Consider the following 22,999-nt stretch of genomic DNA (forward strand, 5'->3'; position numbering starts at 1 on the left):
CTGCGGTCCTTCATAGACATGTGTGGATCAGTAAAGAAGGCAGGTCACCCCAAGGTGCACGTTCCCAGCTGAGGCTGAACAAGGTGACGCTCTGTCTCCTTGTTTCAGCTCTCAAACTGTAAGTAAGTGTCCTTTTTTGTGGTCGATTTAGCGACACATTTTTCACATTGTTGTGCTTTGTTGGTGATTTCATTGGTTAAAATGGCCCCCAAGCCCAGTGCCGAAGTCCTACCTTGTGTTCCTAAGCACAGGAAGGCTGTGATGTGCCTTATAGAGAAAACACAGAATGAGGTAAGCCCCACCCCCCACCCCCGGGCATGAGTTACAGTGCTGTGGACAGTGAGTTCAATGTTAATGAGTCAATAATTATATATTAATGATATATTAAATATTATATCTATATATAGATATCTATAGATATATCTATAGATATATATATTATATAGATATATATATCAATATACTATTAATTATTATATATTTAATTGCATATTAATAATATATTCAGCCTGGCTGGCTCGGCCTGCTTAAGCATCCTACTCTTGATTTCGGCTTGGGTCATGATCTCAAGGTTCGTGGGTTCGAGCCCTGCATCGAGCTCTGTGCTGACAGTGCGGAACCTGCTTGGGATTTTCTCTCTCTCTCTCTGCCCCTCCTACTCCCTCTCTCTCTCAGAATAAATAAACTTAATTTTTTTTAATTTAAAAATTTAATAATATATTCAATAAGGTGTCCTTAAATAGTATCACATGTAAAATAAGGTTATGTACTGATCAGCTGATGGGAATGTTGTGACCAGACACTCACAGGAACCTAGCCCTCTATCTCTCCTAGGAGTGATGTTTCCACATTTACTAATTCAGTGCATCACTTCCGTGAACCTCAAGAATCAACTACACATGGTTTCCTTGCAAGAGAATCCAGCTAGAAGGTTTTACTGTTTGGGATAGGTAACACCACTTTAAAAAAATTTTTTTTTTTTTTTTTTTTTTTTTTTTACTGCTTTTATTTATTTATGAGAGAGACAGAGAGACAGAGTACGAGTGGGGGAGGGGCACAGAGAGAGAGACACACACACACACACACACAGAATCTGAAGCAGGCTCCAGGCCCTGAGATGTCAACTCAGAGCCCAATATGGGGCTTGAACCCATGAACCGCGAGATCATGACCAGAGCTGAAGTCAGACACTTAACTGAGCCACCCAGGTGCCCCTAAATTCTCTTTTTTACATTTTTATTCACTTTTGAGAGACAGACAGAGACAGAGTACAAGCGGGGGAGGGGCAGAGAGAGAGGACGACTCAGAATCCGAAGCGGGCTCCAGGCTCCGAGCCGTCAGCACAGAGCCCGACGCGAGACGCGAACCCACGAACTGTCAGATCATGACCTGAGCCGAAGTCGGACGCTCAAATGACTGAGCCACCCAGGAGCCCCCAAAACCACTTTTTGTACCGAAACGAATGTTCATCTGCCGGAGGCGATCCAACCCACCCGTGACTTACATCAGTGCCATGCTTCCGCGTTGCCTGGGAGGCCAGCGACTTGATTCTCTCCCGATAGAGCTGAGCAGCGCGACTGTTGTACTTGGCATTGGTGTCATTGGTGGCACAGCCGTGTTGATGGAAAAAGGAAGACTACAGAGGAAAATGCGTGAATTAATAGCAATGCGGCATTAAATGTCACCTGTGACTGAAAACATTACTTCATGTTATGAAGGAGTTTTTGGATAATACTAGTGGAAACAAAAGTAATTAAACCACATAATTTACAAAAAGAGTTCGTACTACCTAATTTAAAGTCAACTCCTCCTTGTAAAAGGGAATGCTTTCCACGCATTCAACATTGGTATTTTTGTGTAACCGGGCATGAGACTCGGTACAAAATGACAAAGCTGTGGCCCTTCATTTCTCTATCAACCCACTTTGGTCATTCTGAATTATTCTGTTATTTGGGGGGACGCTTTCCACTCTGGACTACTTTTAGCTCATGAGAAATTCATTTCAGTTTGAATTCCTCTAACTTGGAATTTCTGACAAATTGGTTAACAGGGGCCACGCCAACCATCACCTTGTCTAGTGCTGTTTCTTCGTGAACAGAAACCACAGCATAAGCACGAGATAAGATAAATGTTTCAACAGTTAGAGGAAACTGTTTCCAACCACCTCATAAGGGTCGGAATTCATATCTCAATGAAAGCAGGCATTCTAGAAACCTGTATGAGCAATCCTTGTATTGACCCAACTGGATTCATCAGATATACTGGGTTTGTAAATGAAGTTTAACATATTTGAGGCTCCTTATTTAGGTTTGTAAGGGAGGGTAAAGAGATCCGCTCTTTTAAAACTGTAAGTTAATTGGACACTTAAGAAGTTATGTTTTACGCAGAAGTTACTAAGAAAGGGCATCTCCTTTGTCTTGTTCGGTACTGTATCTCAGCACCCAGCCCAGAGCTTTGTGTTTACGAGGCATTTAAAAGATTTGGGGATAAACAAGTTACCAGGGCCATCCGCTCCCAGGCCCGTCTCGTCTTGGCTACTCAATAGGGCCTCCCAAACTCATACATGCAAATACCCAACCTCCCTCCCGGCTTATAGCGAGAAGGGAGACAGCAGGTCTGCGATGAACTTACTGCGTGAGCATTTCCTCCAACTTGCATGCATCGCAGCTGAAACCAAGACCAGTTCGAGTCCAGCTCAGTAGATCTAAATGGGGAGAATGTTCTCAAATGTTAACACGTTCTTCCCCCAGAACGGAGCCACCAAAGTTTTGGAAGCAAGAGTTCCCTTGATTTTCAGCATCCTGAAGACTTCTAGGTCTGTGTTAACAGTGACAGGGGATGTGCTGGGCCTGCAGAGCCTGTGATAGTGATGCAAACAGCTCCCGGCCCCTCTCATCCTTCCCGGCAGCCATGTTTCCGATGGCCCAGCCACACGCTCCCCTCCACGCGTGACCACAGGTGGGCCGCCCCAGGCCAGGAGCGCTTCCGCTGCACCAGACAGCGCCTCATCTGGGGCTCAGGGACAAGACGAGCTTCCCGGGCCGTTGGAACAACTGTGACTCCTCGCCTCCCATTCTCAGTGGCTTATGATCTAAAAATCGGTAACGTCTCTCTGCTCAAAACAGATGTGCTCTTCTGATTTTTCAGATCAGCTACGCATTTGTCCAGTCCGACCTCTAACGGGAGCCTCGGGGACGCTCACAGTCTCATCAGCAAGCAGAAGGGACCTAACCGACACCACCGCCATCAGGGAAGGGAGAAAACTCAGGATTTAGTGCTCCTGACGCGAAAGCTGGAAGGGCCTTCTCCCCTACCACACCTCGTGCTTTACTTCTCTGCAACCTGAGACCAAATCCAGGCAAGGTAAAGGCAATAACTGTATTTCCCAACAATAACAATTCGCCGAGCGATCACTGTAAAGCAAGGTGTGATATTCCAACAATGTTAGAAGCCTTTGCGTTAAATCCATAGGTAAGAGCAAAAAGCAAGGCTGTCCCATATGCAACAGCTTGTCCCCCACTAACTGTAAAGGAATGTGGACGTTTCTGAATGGGTGTAGGTAGAGTACCTTTACAAAATAGGAAGGTAAAAAGAAAAGACGCCTCTTTTCCTTTTATACTGCCCTCCCGTTTGCCAATTTCTATGCCTGTTTGTATTGCTTATTAGCCTTTGTAAACGTTAGAATGTTATTTTGAAGCCAATAGCTACCCTAAAATAATAACACTAATACATATCATTACTTGCACCTGTAACAAATCCACTTCGTGTCAATACATAAAAAGCAAAATTTAATCTACCCTTTATAAGCAGCAGGTTTCCCAAAGACAAAAATAAAATCTTTTAGAATTTGATGACCAGGCAATGTGACTACATGATATACCTTGTTCTGAAATCCTTTTTCTGATGGATCTTAGCCACATGTTCACGACTCTGCATCAGACGGAGTCAGGGACCACCCCCGTCCCACGCTGTCAGAGCATGGCAGTTAACAGCACAGCCTCTGGAGACAGACTGAGACAGAACAAAGCTCAACTCTGCCATGGCTAGCTGGATGACCTCGGAGAAGTTACTTAGCTTCTCTGTGCCCGCTTTCCTCATGTGCAAAGCAGTGATAATTATATTATCATCTGTCTCACTCTTGTAGAAACCAAACAAGCTAATATCTGGAAAGTGCCTGGCTCACGGTAAATCCCACACGGCTAAAATTCTCACCATCGCCATCACCATGGTCATGTTAACCCTGTCACGCTGTGTCAGGTCAGAAGCAGCGAGCTCCAGAGGACAGGAATGTCCCACGTTTTTCTGCCACACTCCTACAACAGGCACATAACAGGTACCTGAATTTGGGCTGACTTAATTAGGTCCTAAAACTGAGGCTGCAAGTACTTGGATTTGCTAATCAGCCTCAACTTTTGGTCTTAAACTATCTTAAAAAAAAAAAACAAAAACAAAAAACAGGGCGGTTCTGCCATTTAAGGGTCCAACTTCAGCTCAGGTCGTGATCTCACGGTTCGGTTCATGAGTTTGAGTCCCAACTGGGCTCTGTGCTGACAGTGTGGAGCCTATTTCAGATCCTCTGTCTCCCTCTTTCTCGGCCCCTCTCTGGCTCGTGCTCGCTCGCTCTCTCTCTCTCTTTCTCCAAATATTACTCTATATATTCCTTAGAAAAAAAGATTAAAACGAATTGTTCCTGAACTGGATTGTGGAGCCTGAAACTAGTCAACCTTTAGAGGAAACTTAATTGCTCACGAGTGCCCATTCCTACACGAGGAGCTGACTTCACTGTAGGTGATTTCTTCCCTCCAATATAGATTGAGAGACACGAAAGGTAATTGACAGTCTGTGACAGTGCTAAGAAAAAAGTAAAGTAGAGGCAGTAAGAAAAATGGAAGAATCAGTGACACTTTAACAAAGTGGCTCCTGTTAACAGCCAAGTCAATGAGAAAAGAGGTTTCCCACAACCTCTATAATCCTTACATGAGTCCAGTATAACCTCCCCAAAACTGCATGAATTAGCTTCCCTAGTGGCTGCCAGAGTCAGTAAGCAGCACATTTAAATAGATTTTAGAAATCAGAAGGAATCTCACCAAATAAACATGACAAAGTTATCATGTAATCAAAAATTTTAAATGGAATTTCATCCATCCAGCACCGTTAATCTAGACTTTGGCTCACAGACAAGCCCGGGAACAGCTTCAGGGGCCGCCTGTTTCTAACTGGCTTGGCTGCTTGATTGAAGGCCACGCAAGGCGTTGCCTTCCTACACGAACATCACAAACGTTTCTCCTCCGGCATCCGCTGGGCGGGCACACACATGACTCAGACCTGATCGCTGGCGGCATCCGCTGGGGACTCACCATGTGCCAGGCTTTATGTGGGTTCATCCGCTTTCTTCTCCCAAAGCCTCTACGGTGACTCCCCAGCTTCTCATCCCCACGTTCAAGGGAAGGAAACAGAGACACCGAGAGGGAAGCAGCACACCCAGAAACAGTCAGGGTGGTGCTGGGCTTCAGCCCCCAGCAGCCAGGCACAGTGCCCTCTCTCCTCACGCCTGCCCAGCACCGCCTGGCCAATGTCTGTGGGCACCTTCTGCGCCCGGGGCCCAGGTCGGCCTTCCTGCGTTCGCCCCTCAAGGCCTCAGCAGTTAAGTACAGGCTCTTGGCCTGGCAGTCAAGATCCTCCACAATGTCCCCCAAATCTTCCCCTTGAAATCCTATGTCTCTTCATTTTCCTCTGCCTAGACAAATTAGCTACTAGGGGCCCCCCCGGGTGGCTCAGTCAGTTAAACATGCGACTCTTGGTTTCAGCTCAGGTCATGATCTCCAGGCTCGTGAGTTCAAGCCCTGCATCAGGCTCTGTGCTGACAACAAGGAACCTGCTTGGGATTCTCTCTCTCCCTCTCTCTAGTCCTCCCGCGCTCTCTCTCTCTCTCACAATAAATAAATTTTTTTAAAAAGGTGGTTACTTGGGGCGCCTGGTGGCTCAGTCGGTTGGGCGTCTGACTTCAGCTCAGGTCATGATCTCGCGGTCCGTGAGTTCGAGCCCCGCGTCAGGCTCTGTGCTGACAGCTCAGAGCCTGGAGCCTGTTTCAGATTCTGTTGTCTCCCTCTCTCTCTGACCTTCCCCCGTTCATGCTCTGTCTCTCTCTGTCTCAAAAATGAATAGATGTTTAAAAAAAAAATAGTTACTAAACAGTTCACTTTTTCCAGCCTCTATACTTTTTAAAAATATTTATTTATTTATTTATTTATTTAAAAATAAAGTAAACTTATTTAAAAATAAATAAAAATTTATTAAAAAAAAAAGTAGTTACTAAACAGTTCACTTTTTCCAGCCTCTATACTTTTTAAAAATATTTATTTATTTATTTATTTATTTAAAGGGAGAGAGAGCATGCGCGCATGCGTAAGCCAGGGAGGGGCCGGGGGGGGGGGGGGGGCGGGGGGGGGGGAGAGAATCCAAGCAGGGTTTGGATGCTGGGTTCGATCTCACAGCCCTGAGATCATGACCTGAGCCAATATCAAGAGTCAGTAGCTCAACCAACTGAGCCACCCAGACACCCCCTACCTTTTCTCAAAGCCTGACTGCCGACCTCCTTTCCCCTGCCTTGTTTCCATGATCAAAATCTCACCAAAACTTCGAAATTCATTGCAAATGTTACCACCTCGTGGTCAACCTGGACTGACTTCCCACCCGGAAGTAGATGCAGTGCTGTTTTCATGTCCTATGGGGCACTTTACAGTCTATCTTTTTGTTTCTTTTTTTTTTTAATTTTACTTTTTTAGTGTTTATTTACTTTTTTTTTAATTTTTTTTTTTTAACGTTTATTTATTTTTGAGACAGAGAGAGACAGGGCATGAACGGGGGAGGGGCAGAGAGAGAGGGAGACACAGAATCCGAAGGAGGCTCCAGGCTCCGAGCCGTCAGCACAGAGCCCGACGCGGGGCTCGAACTCACGGACCGCGAGATCGTGACCTGGCTGAAGTCGGACGCTTAACCGACTGCGCCACCCAGGCGCCCCTAGTGTTTATTTACTTTTGAAGGAGAGAGAAACAGAGTGTGAGTGGCGGACAGGCAGAGAGAGAGGGAGACACAGACTCTGTGGGGCTCGAACCCACAACCCGTGAGAGCCAGTTAAGCATCCTACTTCCACTCAGGTCACAGTCTCACAGGTTGAGATTGTGTAGGGGCCACCCAGGCCACCCAGTCTATCTTCTTATTCATGCTGTACTGAAGCCTGTCCCTACCCTCCTACTGGATTCCATTCACCTTTCACAAGCTCATGAAATACTTAACAGTGAACCTGAGAGGAAACAGAGCTGGAGGGAGAGGAGCACAGGGAGGCGCAGATGCCCCAGGAGCTGAGGCCCGGAGTTCAAGCCCCGGGAGGTGGTGGGCAGGGGCCAACACAGTTACATCCTCTGCAGTCAGCTCCAAGGCAGCTGGCCATTTCCGTGGATGCCTAACCTGCCTTTCCCTTTTTGGTTGGCAGAAGTTCATAGGTTTTTTCCTTTGTAAAATTGTTGACTTGAAATTCTACTTAAAAAAAAAAAACAAAAAAACCACAAACCTCCATTTAAATAAACATTCCACCCATGCCAAAGTGTTCATCTGTTCGTGACTGGGAGGTGGGACTGTTGGGGGGGTGGGGCGGTGCGTGCGTCTGGCAGGGGAAGAGGGTGTAGAGGGGCAAGGGATTCTAGAGGAAGGACTTTTCACTTACTTTATGAACTTTGGGACTGCTCGGATTTTTTTTTTTTTCCCAATGACCTAGTGTTTGTAATTTCTTCCCACCAAGAAAAAATTTTAATGAGCAAACCTCCGCCTCGTAAAAACAAAAACCCTGCTGAGTACTCTCACCTTCCTTGACTTCCTCTTGCCCAAATCCTAGACTGCTGCCCTCCGGTTGTATAGGACTTTTTGACAGTTGTTTCTGAATCATTTATAAACATTGCGATTCACAGTTCTATTTATCTGACTTTTAAAAGTCTAGTCATTAAACCTACAGCAGCCCAGACAGACCCTGCTGTCTAGCCTCATTATGATCTGGGTCAGTCCTCCCCTCACCAGGGAACACGTCAGAAGACCGCCTGATTGCCTGGAATGGTTTATACTGGAGGTGTGCTTTGCTGGAGAGGCAAAGGGAGGGCCGGATTACAAGGGCGGGACTTGGCACAGAGGAAGAGGGACAGAACACAGTGAAGACAGAAAGGAAGACCAATGGAGTCCAGACTTCATGAGCTCTGGGCAGAGCAGCTCACCTTATGGTAACCAGTAACAACCAATCCGGGGGGTGGGGGGGGTGGGGGGGAGGTGGAGAGGAGGGAAGTACCCTAAAAAGAAACCTGCCCGGGCAAGTAAATCCCTCAACATTTAAAGAAAAGGACAAGAACAGGACAGTGTATTCAAAATATTCTGGGAGCAGCATCTAAGACAAAGAGACAAGAAATGGATAGATACTCTGAAACCAGGAAGAACACAAAAGAACTCCCTTTTCTAAGTAATTGCCTACGGAGTTATGTGGCTATAAATATTTAGCCCATCAGCCTCTACAAACTGATTTCCGGAAAAAAGAACTCACGAAAGTACATCAGAATGTTTTTTTTTTTTAAGTGAATATATTTTTAAAAGAAAATTATATTATTTTTACTATGTAGTTTTTGTGCCATCATAGAAAATGTCTCATTGCAAATAATAATCGATTTATCTTATAGGAACCAACGTTCTTCATAGTAATAGTATTATATCGATATTCCTTAAGTCATAAGGAATGGAGGGGGGGTTGCTGACGAGCAAGCCTCGCTCAGTTCCAAGTGCTGAGCCTGCCTGGGGATCCTTTTATTATTTCAGATTATTTTATTTCACACAAGGGCACTTCAGCCTCCCACCGGACTGTGGGGCTGTGTCCAAGGGGGCCACACGCAAAAGCCCCATCTAGGCTGCAACCAGACTGTCCAGAGTAGAAGATATGTATTCCCCAGAGCGAGCCAATGGCAGCCCACGTCTGCAGATTAAAAAAAAAAAAAAAGACTTTCTTTTTACAAGCACTTGAAATTGCCACTCAAATTCCCAACACAATCATTCACTCAGGCTTCGTGAGGTCAGCGGCCCTGGGAGCCAGAGCTGTAGGCCTGTGCTATAACGAGCCTTCTCGCCTTTTTCAATCTTTATTTATTTCTGAGAGAGAGAGAGAGAGAGAGAGAGAGAGAGCATGAGTGGGGAGGGGCACAGAGAGAGGGAGACACAGAAAGGGAAGCAGGCTCCAGGCTCCGAGCTGTCAGCACAGAGCTCGACGCGGGGCTCGAACTCACAACCAGGAGATCATGACCTGAGCCGAAGTCGGATGCTCAACCGACTGAGCCACCCAGGCGCCCTGCTTCTCGCCCTTTGTATCAGCTCTCCTCCCGACGGCAGGCCCCCAGCACCCCAACCCCCTGCTCTCGCTGCGCTGCTGGTTATTAGAAGGTGATAAAGGGAAGGGAAGAGGGTCTCAGACCCTCCCTCCTGACTCCGTCTGCAGCACCACGGCCTCAGATCTCTGACACAGAGCTCTACGGAACAGTCGCCGAACGGAAAATAAGCCATCTTCCAGGTTACCTAACTGTAAAGATTTCGATCCCCGCGACTCCTCGCCGGTCTCTCGTTCTACCTGACGGCAAAGCAGACGTAAAGCAGAAAAGGCGAAAAGAACCCCTCCCGCCCATGACGAAAACAGACTCACTCACCTGATAAAGCTCAAGTGGACCCCGAGTGACCTGTGTGACCCTGAGCAGTCGATGCAAAGGAACACCCCGTAGGTTATACTCGCCCAGCTGGGGTTCTTGGCCCCACAGTCAAAACACACCTGGAAGACAATTTCAAAACTCAGTTATTAATTCATCCCCATCAGCTAAATGAGCCATCTTACAGGCTCCGATACATGATCGAGCTTGAAAGCTGCTTAACGTTCACAATCTGAAACGGGTTAGTACAAAATATCTCACCTGTTATTTATTTTTTTTTTTAAACCTCAACATTTGGGGCGCCTGGGAGGCTCAGTTGGTGAAGCGTCCAACTCTTGGTTTTGGCTCAGGTCGCGATCTCACAGTTTCGTGAGTTCGAGCCTCGCGTCAGGCTCTGCGAGGAACCTGCTTGGGATTCTCTCTCTCCCCCTCTCTCTGCCACTCCCTGACTCACCCTATCACTGTCTCTCTCAAAATAAATAAGTCAACTAAAAAATTTTTTTTAAAAAACCCTGAACTTTCAATTTCTTTATTATTACATTACAGATAATTATGTATCAATTAGGCATCAGCAGGGCTCCCTACCAGTCACGCGAATGAACACTAACCAGGGACGTCCCCCTGCTGGGAACACTCAAGGCCTTGTGGCCTCGTGGCCTTCCAGCCAGTGGCTCTCCACTGGCCCCCAGCCAGCTGAGGCGGAGGGGACAGGAGCCACCCTCACTTGCGCGGGGTGACCTGTGACCAGTAAGAAGGCAGAAGTTTCCGAGATTAGATAATAAAAGACGCCGTGGCTTCCTTTCTGTCTCTTGCCACCTCTCTCCCCTGGAGCACTGGCTCTGGGGGAGGCTAGCTGGCAGGTCTGGGGGACACTCGAGCGGCCCAGGGGAGAGGCTCAAAGTGGTGAGGGACCGACGCCCCGAGCGCAACGAGCCGGTGAGGAGCGGGGGCCGGCGGAGCACCTCAGGACCGAGCTTGAGAGTGGGGAACCCCAGCCTGGAGAGACGGCAGCCCCAGCAGACAGCCTGACGGCACCCTCATGAGAGAGCCAGGGCCCTCCTCCCTCAACATTGGCTGAGGTCAAACAGTCTTCATCTGAGAGCGTCTGGCAACAGGAGCATAAAAACGACTTTAAAGTATCCAGAGTTTGTCACGAAATTTAATATTTACAATTAATTAAAGTCAGAACAACAGAAGGGCACGGGGCGCCTGGGTGGTTCAGTCGGTTGAGCGTCCAACCTCGGCTCAGGTCGTGATCTCACAGCTCATAAGTTCGAGCCCCGCGTCCGGCCCTGTGCTGACGGCTCAGAGCCTGGAGCCTGCTTCGGATTCTGTGTCTCCCTTTCTCTCTGCCCCTCCCCTGCTCATGCTGTCTCTCTCTGTCTCAAAAATAAAAATAAAAACATTTTTAAAAAATTAAAAAAAGAACAACAGAATGGCAAACACTCCACTAATAAGAGAACATTTTTTTTTTTTCTTCCAGAATAAGAGTCCCAGATTTTAAATACACTTGATAGACAGAGACGCCTATGGGAAGTTTGTCCCAACTACAGTCATCAAGAAAGATCTGGCTTCTGGCCTTCTGAGGGCAACGCGAGAGTGAAAACACGAGCGGATTTTCCAAAGGCCCTCAGCACGACAGGCTCACACGAAGTACGGGGTTAGAGTGACAACTGACGTGGAAGGTGCCGGTCCGCTCCAGTGTTTACTGACTACCTGCTGTATGTCAGATACCATGGTAGGCGCTAAGGTATTTGGGAACGGATTCCACAAACACCTGCTGGGTCCCTGTCCCCTGCCAGGCCACCTGCTGGCTTTTCTGGAGCTCAGTGCGCAGTGAGAGGGTAGGACACAGAAATTAAGATGCCCCGTGGTAACAGCCAGTCAAGTAAGGAATCCCCTTCCGTGGGACCCCAAACAGTGTGACCAATTCTGCCAACGGCGCTGTCCCTCTGCAAGAGGCCACCCGTAGTCCCCCACTGACTCAACCAATAGTTGTGCACTTACTACCAAGTAAGGACCGGAAACATGGGAAGCAGACATCCGAAGGGGGTTCAGGAAGAGTCTGCCGCATGGAGCCCGCACATGCACCCACAGTCAGCAGGCAAGACAGTTAGTTATAGGCGGAATCTTAGTAAGCAAGGACAGGAGAGAAAAAGTTTCTAGACAGCACCCAAGAGGCAACTGGACTCTCAAGAACAGAATCTTAAGGCACAATAAGCAGTAACAGCCTGCGGAAGAGACGGCCCCTCGAGGGAGGTGACAAGGGAGACGGTGCACGGCCCAGAACGGGCAAGACTGAGAATCTTCCCGACGTGGGCTTGTCGCGTGGCTGGGGAGAGCGCAGACTGGCTTGTAACAGGCTGGTCTCAGCACCCTCGTGACCAGCAGCTAAGATGAGAAATTGCCAGAACATAGCTCCGTGAGGGCAGGCGTCCTATCTTGTGCACCTGAGCTGAGCACGGAGCCTGGCACCAAGTAGGCACCTACTGAATGCAAACACAGGTTGTTGGACAGTCTGTAGGGGCGGTTGAGATCAGGTACTGCGGGGTGTGAGACCAGCAGGCAGTTAGCGATGCAAGTCTGGCTCTCACACATGCTGGAGCAGGAGGCGGCTTTGAGAGCGGGATTGCACTTGGTTGTGATATGCGGTCCCACAGCAAAACTGAGATATGGTTTTCTTTTTCTTTTCCTTTCTTTTTTTCTTCTTTTTTAGTTTACTTATTTATTTCGGGAGAGAGAGAGAAAGAAAGAAAGAGTGGGGGAAGGGCAGAGAGAGAGGGAGAGAGAATCTCAAGCAGGTCCCTCGCTGTCAGCACAGAGCCCAACTCGGGGCTCGATCTCACGAAACCCAACTGTGAGATCATGAGCTGAGTGGAAATCAAGAGTTGGACGCTCAACCGACTGAGCCACCCAGGCGCCCTGAGATCCGGTTTTCTAAGCAGAATGTCACTTCTCATGGTGATGGAAAGCAACTACCTCTAACAGTTGGCTTTGCCTACTGACGAGACTAACTACTAGACAAGTAACAGCTAACGCTGAGTGTTTATTCCACGTCAGGCATTGCTATTGGCCAACTGGACCATCATAACAACCCTACAAGAAGGCATTATTATCATCCCCATCGAGGCCAGCTTCTGGGCACACGTGTGACCTATACGGCTGCCCAGGGCCCCACGGCTGCTTAATGCTCTGCTGTCCCATCTTGAAATTCTCAACACTTTTAATTTTTTTGTTTTTATTTTAGAGAGAGAGCGCGCGCGCACGAGCAGGCAAGAGGGCGGAGGAAGAAAGAAAGGGAGAATCTTAAGCAGGCTCCACGCTCAGCATAGACCCCGACACAGGGGCTCGATCCCACAACCCTGGCATCATGACCTGAGCCAAAATCGAGCCGGACGCTCAACCGACTGAGCCACCCAGGGGCCCTGAAATTTCCAACGCTTTTTAAACAAGGGCCCTGCATTTTCATTTTGCACATTTCGTATTCTCCGCAAAGCACTTGGTGTGGGTTTTCACCCCCATTTTAGAGAAAACTAAGGAATTACGAAGTATCACAGCTGAGAAGCGGGATCTTGGGGACTCTACACCCCCAGCGGTCTGCCCCAGGGCTCACTCTTCACCCCTCACCACACTGCCTCTCACAGGCCAGGCTGTCCTTTATCTGTCTTCCACCTGCCAGACTGGAAGCTTCCTGAGGGCAGGAGCCTGTCTCTGGATCCCTCAGTGTGCCCCACCACTCTGTGGACCGCAGCTGCCCAGCGGACACTTGTGGGCAGAACAACTCAAGCAATCGAGCAGTAAAACTCGAGCAGTAAAACACAGAGAGACCAGGAAGGACTTCTCAAACCAGAAAACAGACCCTTCTGAGTTAAAACCTTGATCCACGGTAAATATTCGTCACACACGAGCAGGAGACATCGGATAACGTATTCTTAAAGTAAACCACGTGGTTTCTTTTGAAGTACCTCTTCCGTCTGTATATCTTACAGCTCTCTCCGTTACAGCCCCTTCTTAAAAATGCTTACGGTTAGGGCGCCTGGGTGGCTCAGTCAGTGAAGCGTCTGACTTGGGCTCAGGTCACGATCTCGCGATTCGTGGGTTCGAGCCCTGCATCGGGCTCTGTGGTGACAGCCCAGAGCCTGGAGCCTGTTTCAGATTCTGTCTCCCTCTCTCTCTCTCTGCCCCTCCCCTGCTCATGCTCTGTCTCTCTCTGTCTCAAAAATAAATAAAAACATTTAAAAAAAATTTAAAATAAAAGAAGCAGGTTTATAGGGGCACCTGGGCGACTTAGTAGGTTAAGCTCATAGCTGAGTAGGTTAAGTAAGTAGGCTCAGCTCATGAGTTCAGGGTTCATGGGTTCGAGCCCCGCAACGGGCTCTGCGCTGACAGCTCAGAGCCCGGAGCCTGTTTCAGATTCTGTGTCTCCCTCTCTCTCTCTGCCCCTCCCGCGCTCAGACTCTGTGTCTCTCTCTCTCAAAAATAAACATTAAAAAAAAAATTTTTTTTTAAATGCTTACTGTTCCCCAACTCTTCCCCATCACTAAAACGAGTTTTCATCTTTGCTTACCTAATGGTTTCTTCCTAAGGATCAAGTGAAAAATTCTTCATCAAGAAAGGTAGCACAACGCTGCGGAACATTACCAGAAAATATTTTTGCTCCACGCTTTTATTAATCCTGTTACGGGACATAACGTTTTCCACAGGTGCGTGGGTTTGTGACAAAAACAGTAACAATAAACTAGCTGACACCAGTGGGGACCGGCACGTGGAGGTCCTGTTCCAACTGCTTTTCTTGGGTTTTCTCATTTAATCCTTTGCAACAACCCTCTGGGTTAGAGCCTGCGCGTGTCTCCATTTTCCGCTGAGGAAAATGACATACAACGTGGCCAAGGAACCTGCCCAAGGTGACATAGTTACCAATAAGCCCACACATATCCCTCAAAGGGTCTTAAAGACGACGAGCTCTTCCGTAAAAGAAGGCACCTTCCCTTCGATGAATTCAAAGAGAAGACACACTGTTTCGGAGATAGAGCAGACAAAAAGTGTAACTTCTACACTGCCAGGCGCAGACCCTAACCTTGTCTAGCTCTAGGGAAACCACTCTTTGTAATAACAGATGGATCTAAATTTGAAAATCAAGAAAACGGCCAAGAAACGGGCACTCGAGAATTCCCGGAGCCTTTCTCCTCCTCCGACTTCCCTACATTCATCAGACACCCCCCTCCAATAAGCCGTTTCCTTTCTCATCTTCTTAGTCTGTAAAAATACAGGCTCCCTTCCAAGGCTTAGGGCAAAGACGTCTTAATTTTGCGAAACTCGGGATCTTTCCATGCTGGGACGCCCCAGCTCACGACCATGATCGTTAACAGCTGTTCACTTTGGAGGTGACAGTGGGGAGCCCGACAAACTGCTGCCACCGGACGGGAGGGGAGAGTCCACGCTGACGCCCTGACAGCCCTTTGCACTCTCCAGGTTCCACTCTGACCTGTGAGCCTCAGGGGAGGGTGTCACGTGAGCGCGATGTGTCATCACAACATCTCCAGCCGGTTGCGAAAAGTTGTAAAAGTCAGAGGAGAAAACCACCTCTGAGACCAAAAAAAAAAAAAAAAAAAAAAAGGAAAACCCCAATCTCCAAACTCTCCAAGGATTTTGGAGAGACCCAAAGGGAAGAAAGAGAAGGGGGTGTATGGTGGGCCTTCTTAGCAAGAGAAAAGAGGCCATTGAACACACACCACTTAGCCGCTTTAGCAGACAGGGAAACTGAGGCTGCCATCAAAAACCACAGGCAACCAAGCAGGCTCCAACAGGCACCCCAGGAACTTCAGAGGTCAGCTCCAGTGTGCGGGGCTGGGGGTGGGGGGTGCGGGGTGGGGAGGGGGGTCGCACGAGCTTCCCCACGCGCCCAGCGCTGCCAGCTGGAGTTTCCGAGCCGGTGCATGCGTCCCAGCTGGGTCACAGGTGGCCTGCGGTGTCCGCCCCGCTCACGGGAGCCCCGGTGTATGCCCCCCAGCCCTCTCTCGGGGCCCCGAGCTCGCCCGCAGCTCTCTCCAGAACTCACGGGGTCCACTCCGCCACCCTGCCCCCCGTGTGTGCTCCCCCGCTCGGTGTCAGGAACTACAAGGTCTGTGCCCCTCCCCCGGCCCCCGGGACCCCCAAGTGCCCGCCCCGCCCGGGGCCCCGGTGTGCGCCCCCTCCCCCCCTCCCTTGCTGAGGCTGGGGGCGGCGCGCGGCCCGGACTCAAGCGAGGCCCAGGCGCCGCCGCAAGTGCGACGTGTCACAGGCCGGGCCGGCCCCTCCTCCCGCGGCCGCGGCCACTGCCGCAGCAGGGGCCGCCCGCGGGGTTCGGCGCCGATGGCCAGCAAGCCTCAACACGCCCGGCAGCCGTTACCTTATTGGTGGGCACCGAGCGGAGGCGCTTGAAGATGGTCAGGATGTCTTGCTTGCTGGGGTCCCCCATGGTCACCACAGAAGCGAGGCGCCGCCGGCCCGGCCAACCGGGAAGGACCGAGCTGGAGCGGTTGCCGCCTCCGGGAGATAGACTGCGGCCAAGGGGGGCGGGGCTGAGCGTGACGGCCAGGCCCCGCCCCCAGGGCCCGCCCCCTGTCCCGCCCACAACCGGAGCTCACGCGCCGCTCTCTTCTCGCGGCCTCGCTCGGCAGCGCCGCTGGCTCCGCCCGCTCGGGCCCCGCCCCGGCGCTGTCCGCGCGTGCGCAGGAGTCTCGGGCGCCTTCTTCCGGCCGCGGTCTGCTCGGGGCCGTGCGAGGCGAAGCTGGGCGCTGATGAGTTTGGTTCCCGCGCGCTGGCGCTTGGGACCCGCCGCCACTCGGGCTGGTGGATCGCCACGTCGTCGACCGACGGCCGACTGCGTGCTTGGCCGAGGTCTTCTCACCTCGTCCTCGTGAGGGCGCAGAACCAGTCCCTCCAGGTGGCAGAGGAGGAGATGTGAGGGCAAAGGGCCGACCCGCCACCTCCCGACGCCGATTGTCGCTTGTCACCTTCCTTCCTTTAAAAAAAAAAATCGTTTGTTTTCATTAAGGTGAAGCCGACCCCTGGGGTGGGGAAGCTTTCATCGCCCGAAAATTGGTTTTCTTAGAGGATCTGTTTGGGTATCGGGTCAGCGAGAGAGGGCCGTTCTCTTGAGGCTCAGCCCCAACTGGTGAATAGACCAGAAAAGCAGCGCGACTTTCCCCAGCGCCCCGGGCTGCAGCCCACCCTTTGGCTGACGTTACAGAGGGTTTGAACTCGAGGAGGGGCGCCTGGGTGGCTCGGTCAGTTAAGCATCTGGGTTCGGCTAGGGTCACGATGTCACGGTTCATGGGATCGAGCCCGGGGTCCGGCTCTGCACTGATGGCGAGGAGCCTGCTTGGGATGCTTTCCACCCCCACCCCCGCCCCCTCCCCCACTCTCTCAAAATAAATTAGTAAATTTTTAAAAATATAAATAAACTCGTGGAGAAAGGTGCCTCTTTCACTGTCTGGGTGTCGAGCCGCGGGGAAATTGTCACCTGAGGCTGGGTGGTGCATGCACGTGCAAGGAAAACGGGTCAACCTTAGCTCCAAGCCTGATTCAGCGGCTACTTCCTCTTCTGTGGCCTTGGTCAGGTCGCCTTGACTCCTGGCTTGGCTCATCTGTACAATGGGGCTGGAGATGAAGAATCAGGGCACCCCCGGAAGCAGCTCCCCCCGGGGATCCCTGGAAAAGGCTCTGGCAGTTCCTTTCTGCTTTTAGAAGCCAGGAGCGCTCACTCAACCTGTGTGGTTAGATGCCCTCAGGGGAAGTTGGCAGCTTGCTGGGATGTGGACTCAGATAAACCCAGGGTTGGAACTTTTCCTCAAGGAAGGAAAACATGACCTTCCAGAATAGTGAGTTACTTTTGCAGATAGCTGTGACTGCAAGTTCTTCCTTCTATTGAGTCCAAGTAGATATTCCTGTACTCTGTGTCCCTTGGTATTGATGCAGGCTGGCCCTTCAGAGGACCTGGAGGGAGTCTTGCAGGACCAGCCAAGAGGGCCCTTGGCTTTGCACAGGACAGAAATCCAACCTAGTGGGAGAGGAAGTGAGAGCAAAGGTTATCACATAGTGTAAGTGATACAACATAGCAGACGGAACATCTGGGAGACTCGGAAAGGAAAGAAGAGAGTCTCTCCTTTGCTTGGGGTCTGGGTTGTTGTTGTTTTAACGTGGTTTTTTTTTTTTTTTTTTTTTTTGTTTTTTTTGAGAGAGAGAGAGAGAGAGAGAGAGAGAGAGAGAGAGAGAGAGAGAGAATCCCAGGCAGGAGCCATGCTGTCAACACAGAGCCCAACAGACAATCCCACCAACCGTGAGATCATGACCTGAGCCCAAATCAAGGGTCAGACACTTAACCGCTTAACTGACCGAGCCACCTGGGCACCCGGAGGGTCTGGGGTTTTAATGGAGGGTTGTGGTCTGGTGTACATGACTTAGGCATCTCAGGACTGGTCAAAACAAGGACAGGTGCTCAGGCGTCCCCCAGAAGCCCTGGAGCCCGGGGTCTTGGCATCGAGGTATCTGGAGTCTGTGGTCTTGGAAAATGTACCTGACGATCCTGCTTGGTCACTCCTTGGATGTTTCTATCATGCTGGAAGGCTCTCAAGAAATCATTAACTCCTTGACCTTTACAAGGAGGATATATACATGAAGGCATGCGCAAGACAGGGGTGCAGGTTCCCGTAGGAAAAGGAGCAGAGAAGCGTTTTTGTGCTTTGTGTTTTTCGTTTTAACGAGGTCCCTTCAGTTTCCCTGTCTCAATAGCTGTTTGGCCCTACACACAACACCCGGCACGTTTATGAGGAACAGTCCTGTCTTTTCTGATGGGACTGTTTACTCTTTGGAACTGAAATCTTATTTACCAAGTTACATATCAGACTCGGAGTATTATCTGCTCTGCGGCATAGAGATCCCCGAGGAGAAGAAAAAGCCATCCAGTGAAGTGCGGTGTCAACGCTGATAGGCAGGGGTATAAAGGGAGGAAAACCATCATTTGTACACGCATCATTCTCTTAGTCCTCATCTGCTTAAATGTCCTTCATAGAACTTACTAGCACCTAACACTACGGTCTGTAATACCACAGATTGCCTCTCTTCGACTGCGTGTAAGTTTATTGAGATCAGATCTGTTTTGTCTCTGCCTCTGTCCCCCGCACCCAGAACGTGCCTGGCACATTGTGTACATTCACGAAAGATGTGCGGAACAGACTTCGAAGGTAGGAAGCTAAAAAGAGCGCCACTCCCAACATGATCATGAGAAAAGACTGGATAATCAACAAAAGCATACCTTTTCTTAAGCCAGTCAGATGGCTGAGGTTGCAAAGCCACCAAGTAAACTGAATTCCAAAGAGAAACGAGCCTCCCCAAAGATCAAAGGAACACAAGAACTCCTTCACCTTTGGCAAAGCGTAGGAGAAAGGTGGCCGCCATGCAAGTGGGCAAGGGGAACTCAGTTACAATTGTCATGAATTCTTAAAGGCCAAGTGTGGGCTGGCATGTCAGTTTGAAACAGCCAGAGGCCTCAGATGCAAGGGGTTTGCATTCATTCACAAGCTCTTGTCCACGAACCTCCATCAGAAACGTTTCTTCATAAGAAAGATGGAGGCAAAGAGACTTGAGAGACACCCCTGGGTGAGTCAGGTTTCCAACTGTCCGGAGATGGGCGCAAAACCCCACCCGCATCCCTTCTGGAAAACAAAAGTGGCAGACAAGCACTCTCCCTCAGGGTTCAGGCAAGGACCCACCGCTGCCAGAAGAGGAATAGAACCAAAACCCAGTAATACCAAATCCAAAAGAGGGTAAGAGGGCTTCTCGCTCTCAAGAGGGCAGGTAAAAATTCACTGCTCCAGATTTAAGAATAACAGAATACAGAAGGAACCAGCCGACAGGCAGGTCCACGTGGCCTGCCGGGGACCGTCCTTGCTATTTACCTCTTACGAAGACATTCTGGTGTGGCTGTGGCCAAGTGAAATAATATTTAGTTTATTCAGTTCATTCAGTTAGATAGGAGCTTGCTGAAAGCCAAGTGCCCCTCAACGGAAAAAGCAGACTTGCCTAGACAGTCATACGATGAATCACAAAGTGAGAACAGGCACAGACCTTGTCCCTTGCCCCTGGAGGACACCAGTGAACTTTGGTTAGCGCTGAAGAGGAAAAAAACATAGGAATGCTATCTCTTACGCCATTTCTGTGCAGGTCACATATATCTGAAAATGAACTCAGGAAATCACGAGCAGCATTATCTGATTCCCACGAACGCCTATGATGCTCGGATAGTGCACACTTGTCAATTCACAAATGCCCCGCTTTAAAAGGTCAAATATATAAATAACGATGCTTGTTATTGCCTTGATGTTACTGATTTTTACTTTTTATTTGTATTTTTTTTAATGTTTATTTTTGAGAGAGAGAGACAGAGTGCGAGTGGGGGAGGGGCAGAGGGAGAGGGAGACACAGAATCCGAAGCAGGCTCTGGGCTCCGAGCTGTCAGCACAGAGCCCGGGAGTGGGACTCGAACTCACAGATGGCGAGATCACGACCTGAGCCGAAGTAGGATGCTTAATGGACTGAGACACCCAGGCACCCTGCTGATTGATTTTTAAAAAGAAATTTAAGCTGATGCCCTTAGCTCCTGTAATGGGATTAACAATTTGGGATATCCTCATTGCTATAATATTTACACCATTAGCAAAAATAATTGGAAAGCGAAATGAAAACTATGTTTATACAAAACCTGTACCTGAATGTTTATAAAAAATTTATTTACAATCATCAAAAACTGGAAACAAAAACAAAAACTGGGGGGGGGGGGGTGCCCAGGTGGCTCAGTCGGTTGAGCATCTTACTCTTGATTTCAGCTCAGGTCATGATCCCAGGGTTGTGGGATCGAATCCCGCACTGGGCTCCATGCTGAGCTTAAAGCGTGCTTAAGATTCTCTCTCTCAAGGGGCGCCTGGGGGGCTCAGTCGGTTAGGCAACCCACTTCAGCTCAGGTCATGATCTCGCAGTCCATGAGTTTGAGCCCCACATTAGGCTCTGTGCTGACAGCTCAGAGACTGGAGCCTGCTTCGGATTCTGTGTCTCCCTCTCTCTCTCTGCCCCTCCCCTCCCCCCTCTCTCTCTCCCCAAAATAAATAGACATTAAAAAAAAATTCTCTCTCCCGCTCTCCCCTGTTCATGCTCTCTTTCTCTCTTTAAAAACAAAAACAAAACTGGAAACGACACAAATGGATTAGCAAAACATAGTGAATTCATTCATTGGAGACTATCCACCGTCAGAAGGGACAAACCATTGATAGTTGAAACCACATGGATGGATCTCTAATTAATTATGTGAAGCAAAAGAAGAGAAGACAAAGGCTACATATGGATGTGGAAACGCTGGGGTTCGGAGCTGTCAGCCTACAAAGAATTCTTGAGACATCTTTGGTCCAAAACGTGGTTTTACTAAAGCACGAGGACCAGGCCCCTGGACAGGAAGAGCTTCTAGGACATTCTGGAAAAGGCAAAAGTGTACAAAGGGAAAACACATGAGGGAGTTCCAAGGGTTGAGGCCATAAGGAAAGGTTGACTACAGAGCAGCCAGGAGAAATTTGGGCGGTGATGAGACACTTCCGTTTCTCCATTGTGGTGGTGGTTACAGGACTATATGCATCTGTCAGAAGTTGTACGTGAAATGGGGCGCATTTTACCGTATGTAAATTATACCTAAAACGTGAAAAAAGAAACAGGAAATGAAACAAAAGCTCAGGAATATGGGACTCGGGACCCATGGGATACCACGCAGCCATTAAATGTTCTATTTTGAGTGGAAGCATATTTAGGGTCCTGACAAAAGGCTCGTGGAACGTTAAGAGAATGAAGCAGGGTGGCAAACTACATTTGCGGTATGATCCCAATTTTGCAAACCGCGTGCGCACTGCTGGCAACGACGACACGATACGTGCGCTACGCACGTGCGTGTGTAGAAGAAAGACTAGATAAAAATACACGGGAATATGAGCAGTGCGACGCATGGACATCCGGACCACGGGTGACTTTGTCTTTCTGAATACGTTTTGCCCAGTTTCCCAGTGTCCAGCTGAACCTTCGTTCCTTTTTACAACGAAGCGAGAAACATTAACCTTGTTATTTGCAAATATTATAAAGGGGCAGGAGCAGCCTGGCTGTCCTGACCCGGAAGTGGCGCGTTAGCTGCACCCAGTTTGCTTGCGGTCAGTTTTGCGTTGGCGACTGAGTGCCGTTGGGCTCCGGGCTATTTGTCTTTGTACCTCCCCGCCAGGTTTCTGCGGCCCGGCCATCTCTGCCACACCGGACCTGACCTCACAGTGCTACTTATCCTTTCCTCAAAGCGGTCAATGTTATTTACGTAGTTCTTCGTTCATCCGTTCCGATGAAGTTTTGGGGTGACGGTGGAGGGGTCTGGAGCTGACCGCCAAGGTAGAATTCTTGAAGACGTCTTTGATGCAAAAAGATGATTTTATTAAAGCCCGGGGACAGGACCCGTGGGCAGGAAGAGCTGCGCTGGGGTCGTGAGGGGTAACTCATTACACGCTACCCCCCCCCCCCCCCGGGTTGGCAGGGGGCAGGGAGAGAGTAGATCTCTAAGGTATTTTGGAAGCAAGGTTTCCAGGACCTTGAGGGGCTGGCTGTGGCCAGGGGAACGTCATTTATTACCGTTTAGGCAGCTGAGCTCCTAGAGGGAGGTCACTCTTGGTTTCAAGGACTTGTCGATGGGCTGTAGGCAGCAAGGGAATTTAATTTTTCATTTGCCCGAGTTTCCCCGCAGCACCACGGCAAGCACTTAAACCCCTCGCCTTTGTTCTTGGGGGGCCGGGAGTCTCTGAGGAATATTCTACCCGGGGGTGGGGGTGGGGGCGCTGTTAGCCTGTACTTTGTGATCAGGGAGCTTGCCCCACGCTCCCTAATCACGTTCCTCCCTTCCTTCATTTCCCAGTCCTTTCCACAAAGGATTCGAAGAGGTCGAAAACACTAGAATCTGAATTTCACTGGACGGTCCAGAATGGATGTCATCTCATCTTTTCAGGTTAGCTCCGTGAGCGCCAGAGCGCTAGAGACAAGCTCTGGGGCTGGAGATAGGAAGGCTCAGTCCCCACACCAAGCGGCTTGCTCTTCGTGCCCGCAGTGACAGTGAGGTGGGGTGCTCCAGAGCACAGGGGAGGGCCTTTCGGTCAGGCAGCGATCTGCTGGGGAACTGGGTCCCGGACATGTCCTTTGCTGAGCGCCGCGGGGGGGGGGGGGGGGGGGGG

At 49.7% G+C, this 22,999-nt stretch overlaps 1 protein-coding gene across 2 annotated transcripts in view; it reads right to left on the reverse strand.

Moving 5' to 3' along the window:
* The window catches only part of ARFGAP3 (ADP ribosylation factor GTPase activating protein 3), a 54,532-nt gene extending 38,226 nt beyond the window's left edge, over window positions 1-16,306 (reverse strand). The window contains exons 1-4 of one of the 2 annotated variants that reach the window (XM_049627583.1): window positions 16,111-16,305; window positions 9,726-9,844; window positions 2,632-2,704; window positions 1,505-1,636 (exon numbers count right to left, since the gene is read on the reverse strand). In XM_049627583.1, the coding sequence (XP_049483540.1) occupies window positions 1,505-1,636; window positions 2,632-2,704; window positions 9,726-9,844; window positions 16,111-16,179 (393 nt within the window). In that variant the 5' untranslated portion in view covers window positions 16,180-16,305. Of the gene's footprint in view, window positions 1-1,504; window positions 1,637-2,631; window positions 2,705-9,725; window positions 9,845-16,110 lie in introns of both variants that reach the window. The other variant, XM_049627582.1, reaches the window with a different exon arrangement.
* Window positions 16,307-22,999: the final 6,693 nt, after the last annotated feature.

The sequence above is a fragment of the Panthera uncia genome, chromosome B4 (assembly GCF_023721935.1).
Source record: "Panthera uncia isolate 11264 chromosome B4, Puncia_PCG_1.0, whole genome shotgun sequence".
Classification (NCBI taxonomy): domain Eukaryota; kingdom Metazoa; phylum Chordata; class Mammalia; order Carnivora; family Felidae; genus Panthera; species Panthera uncia.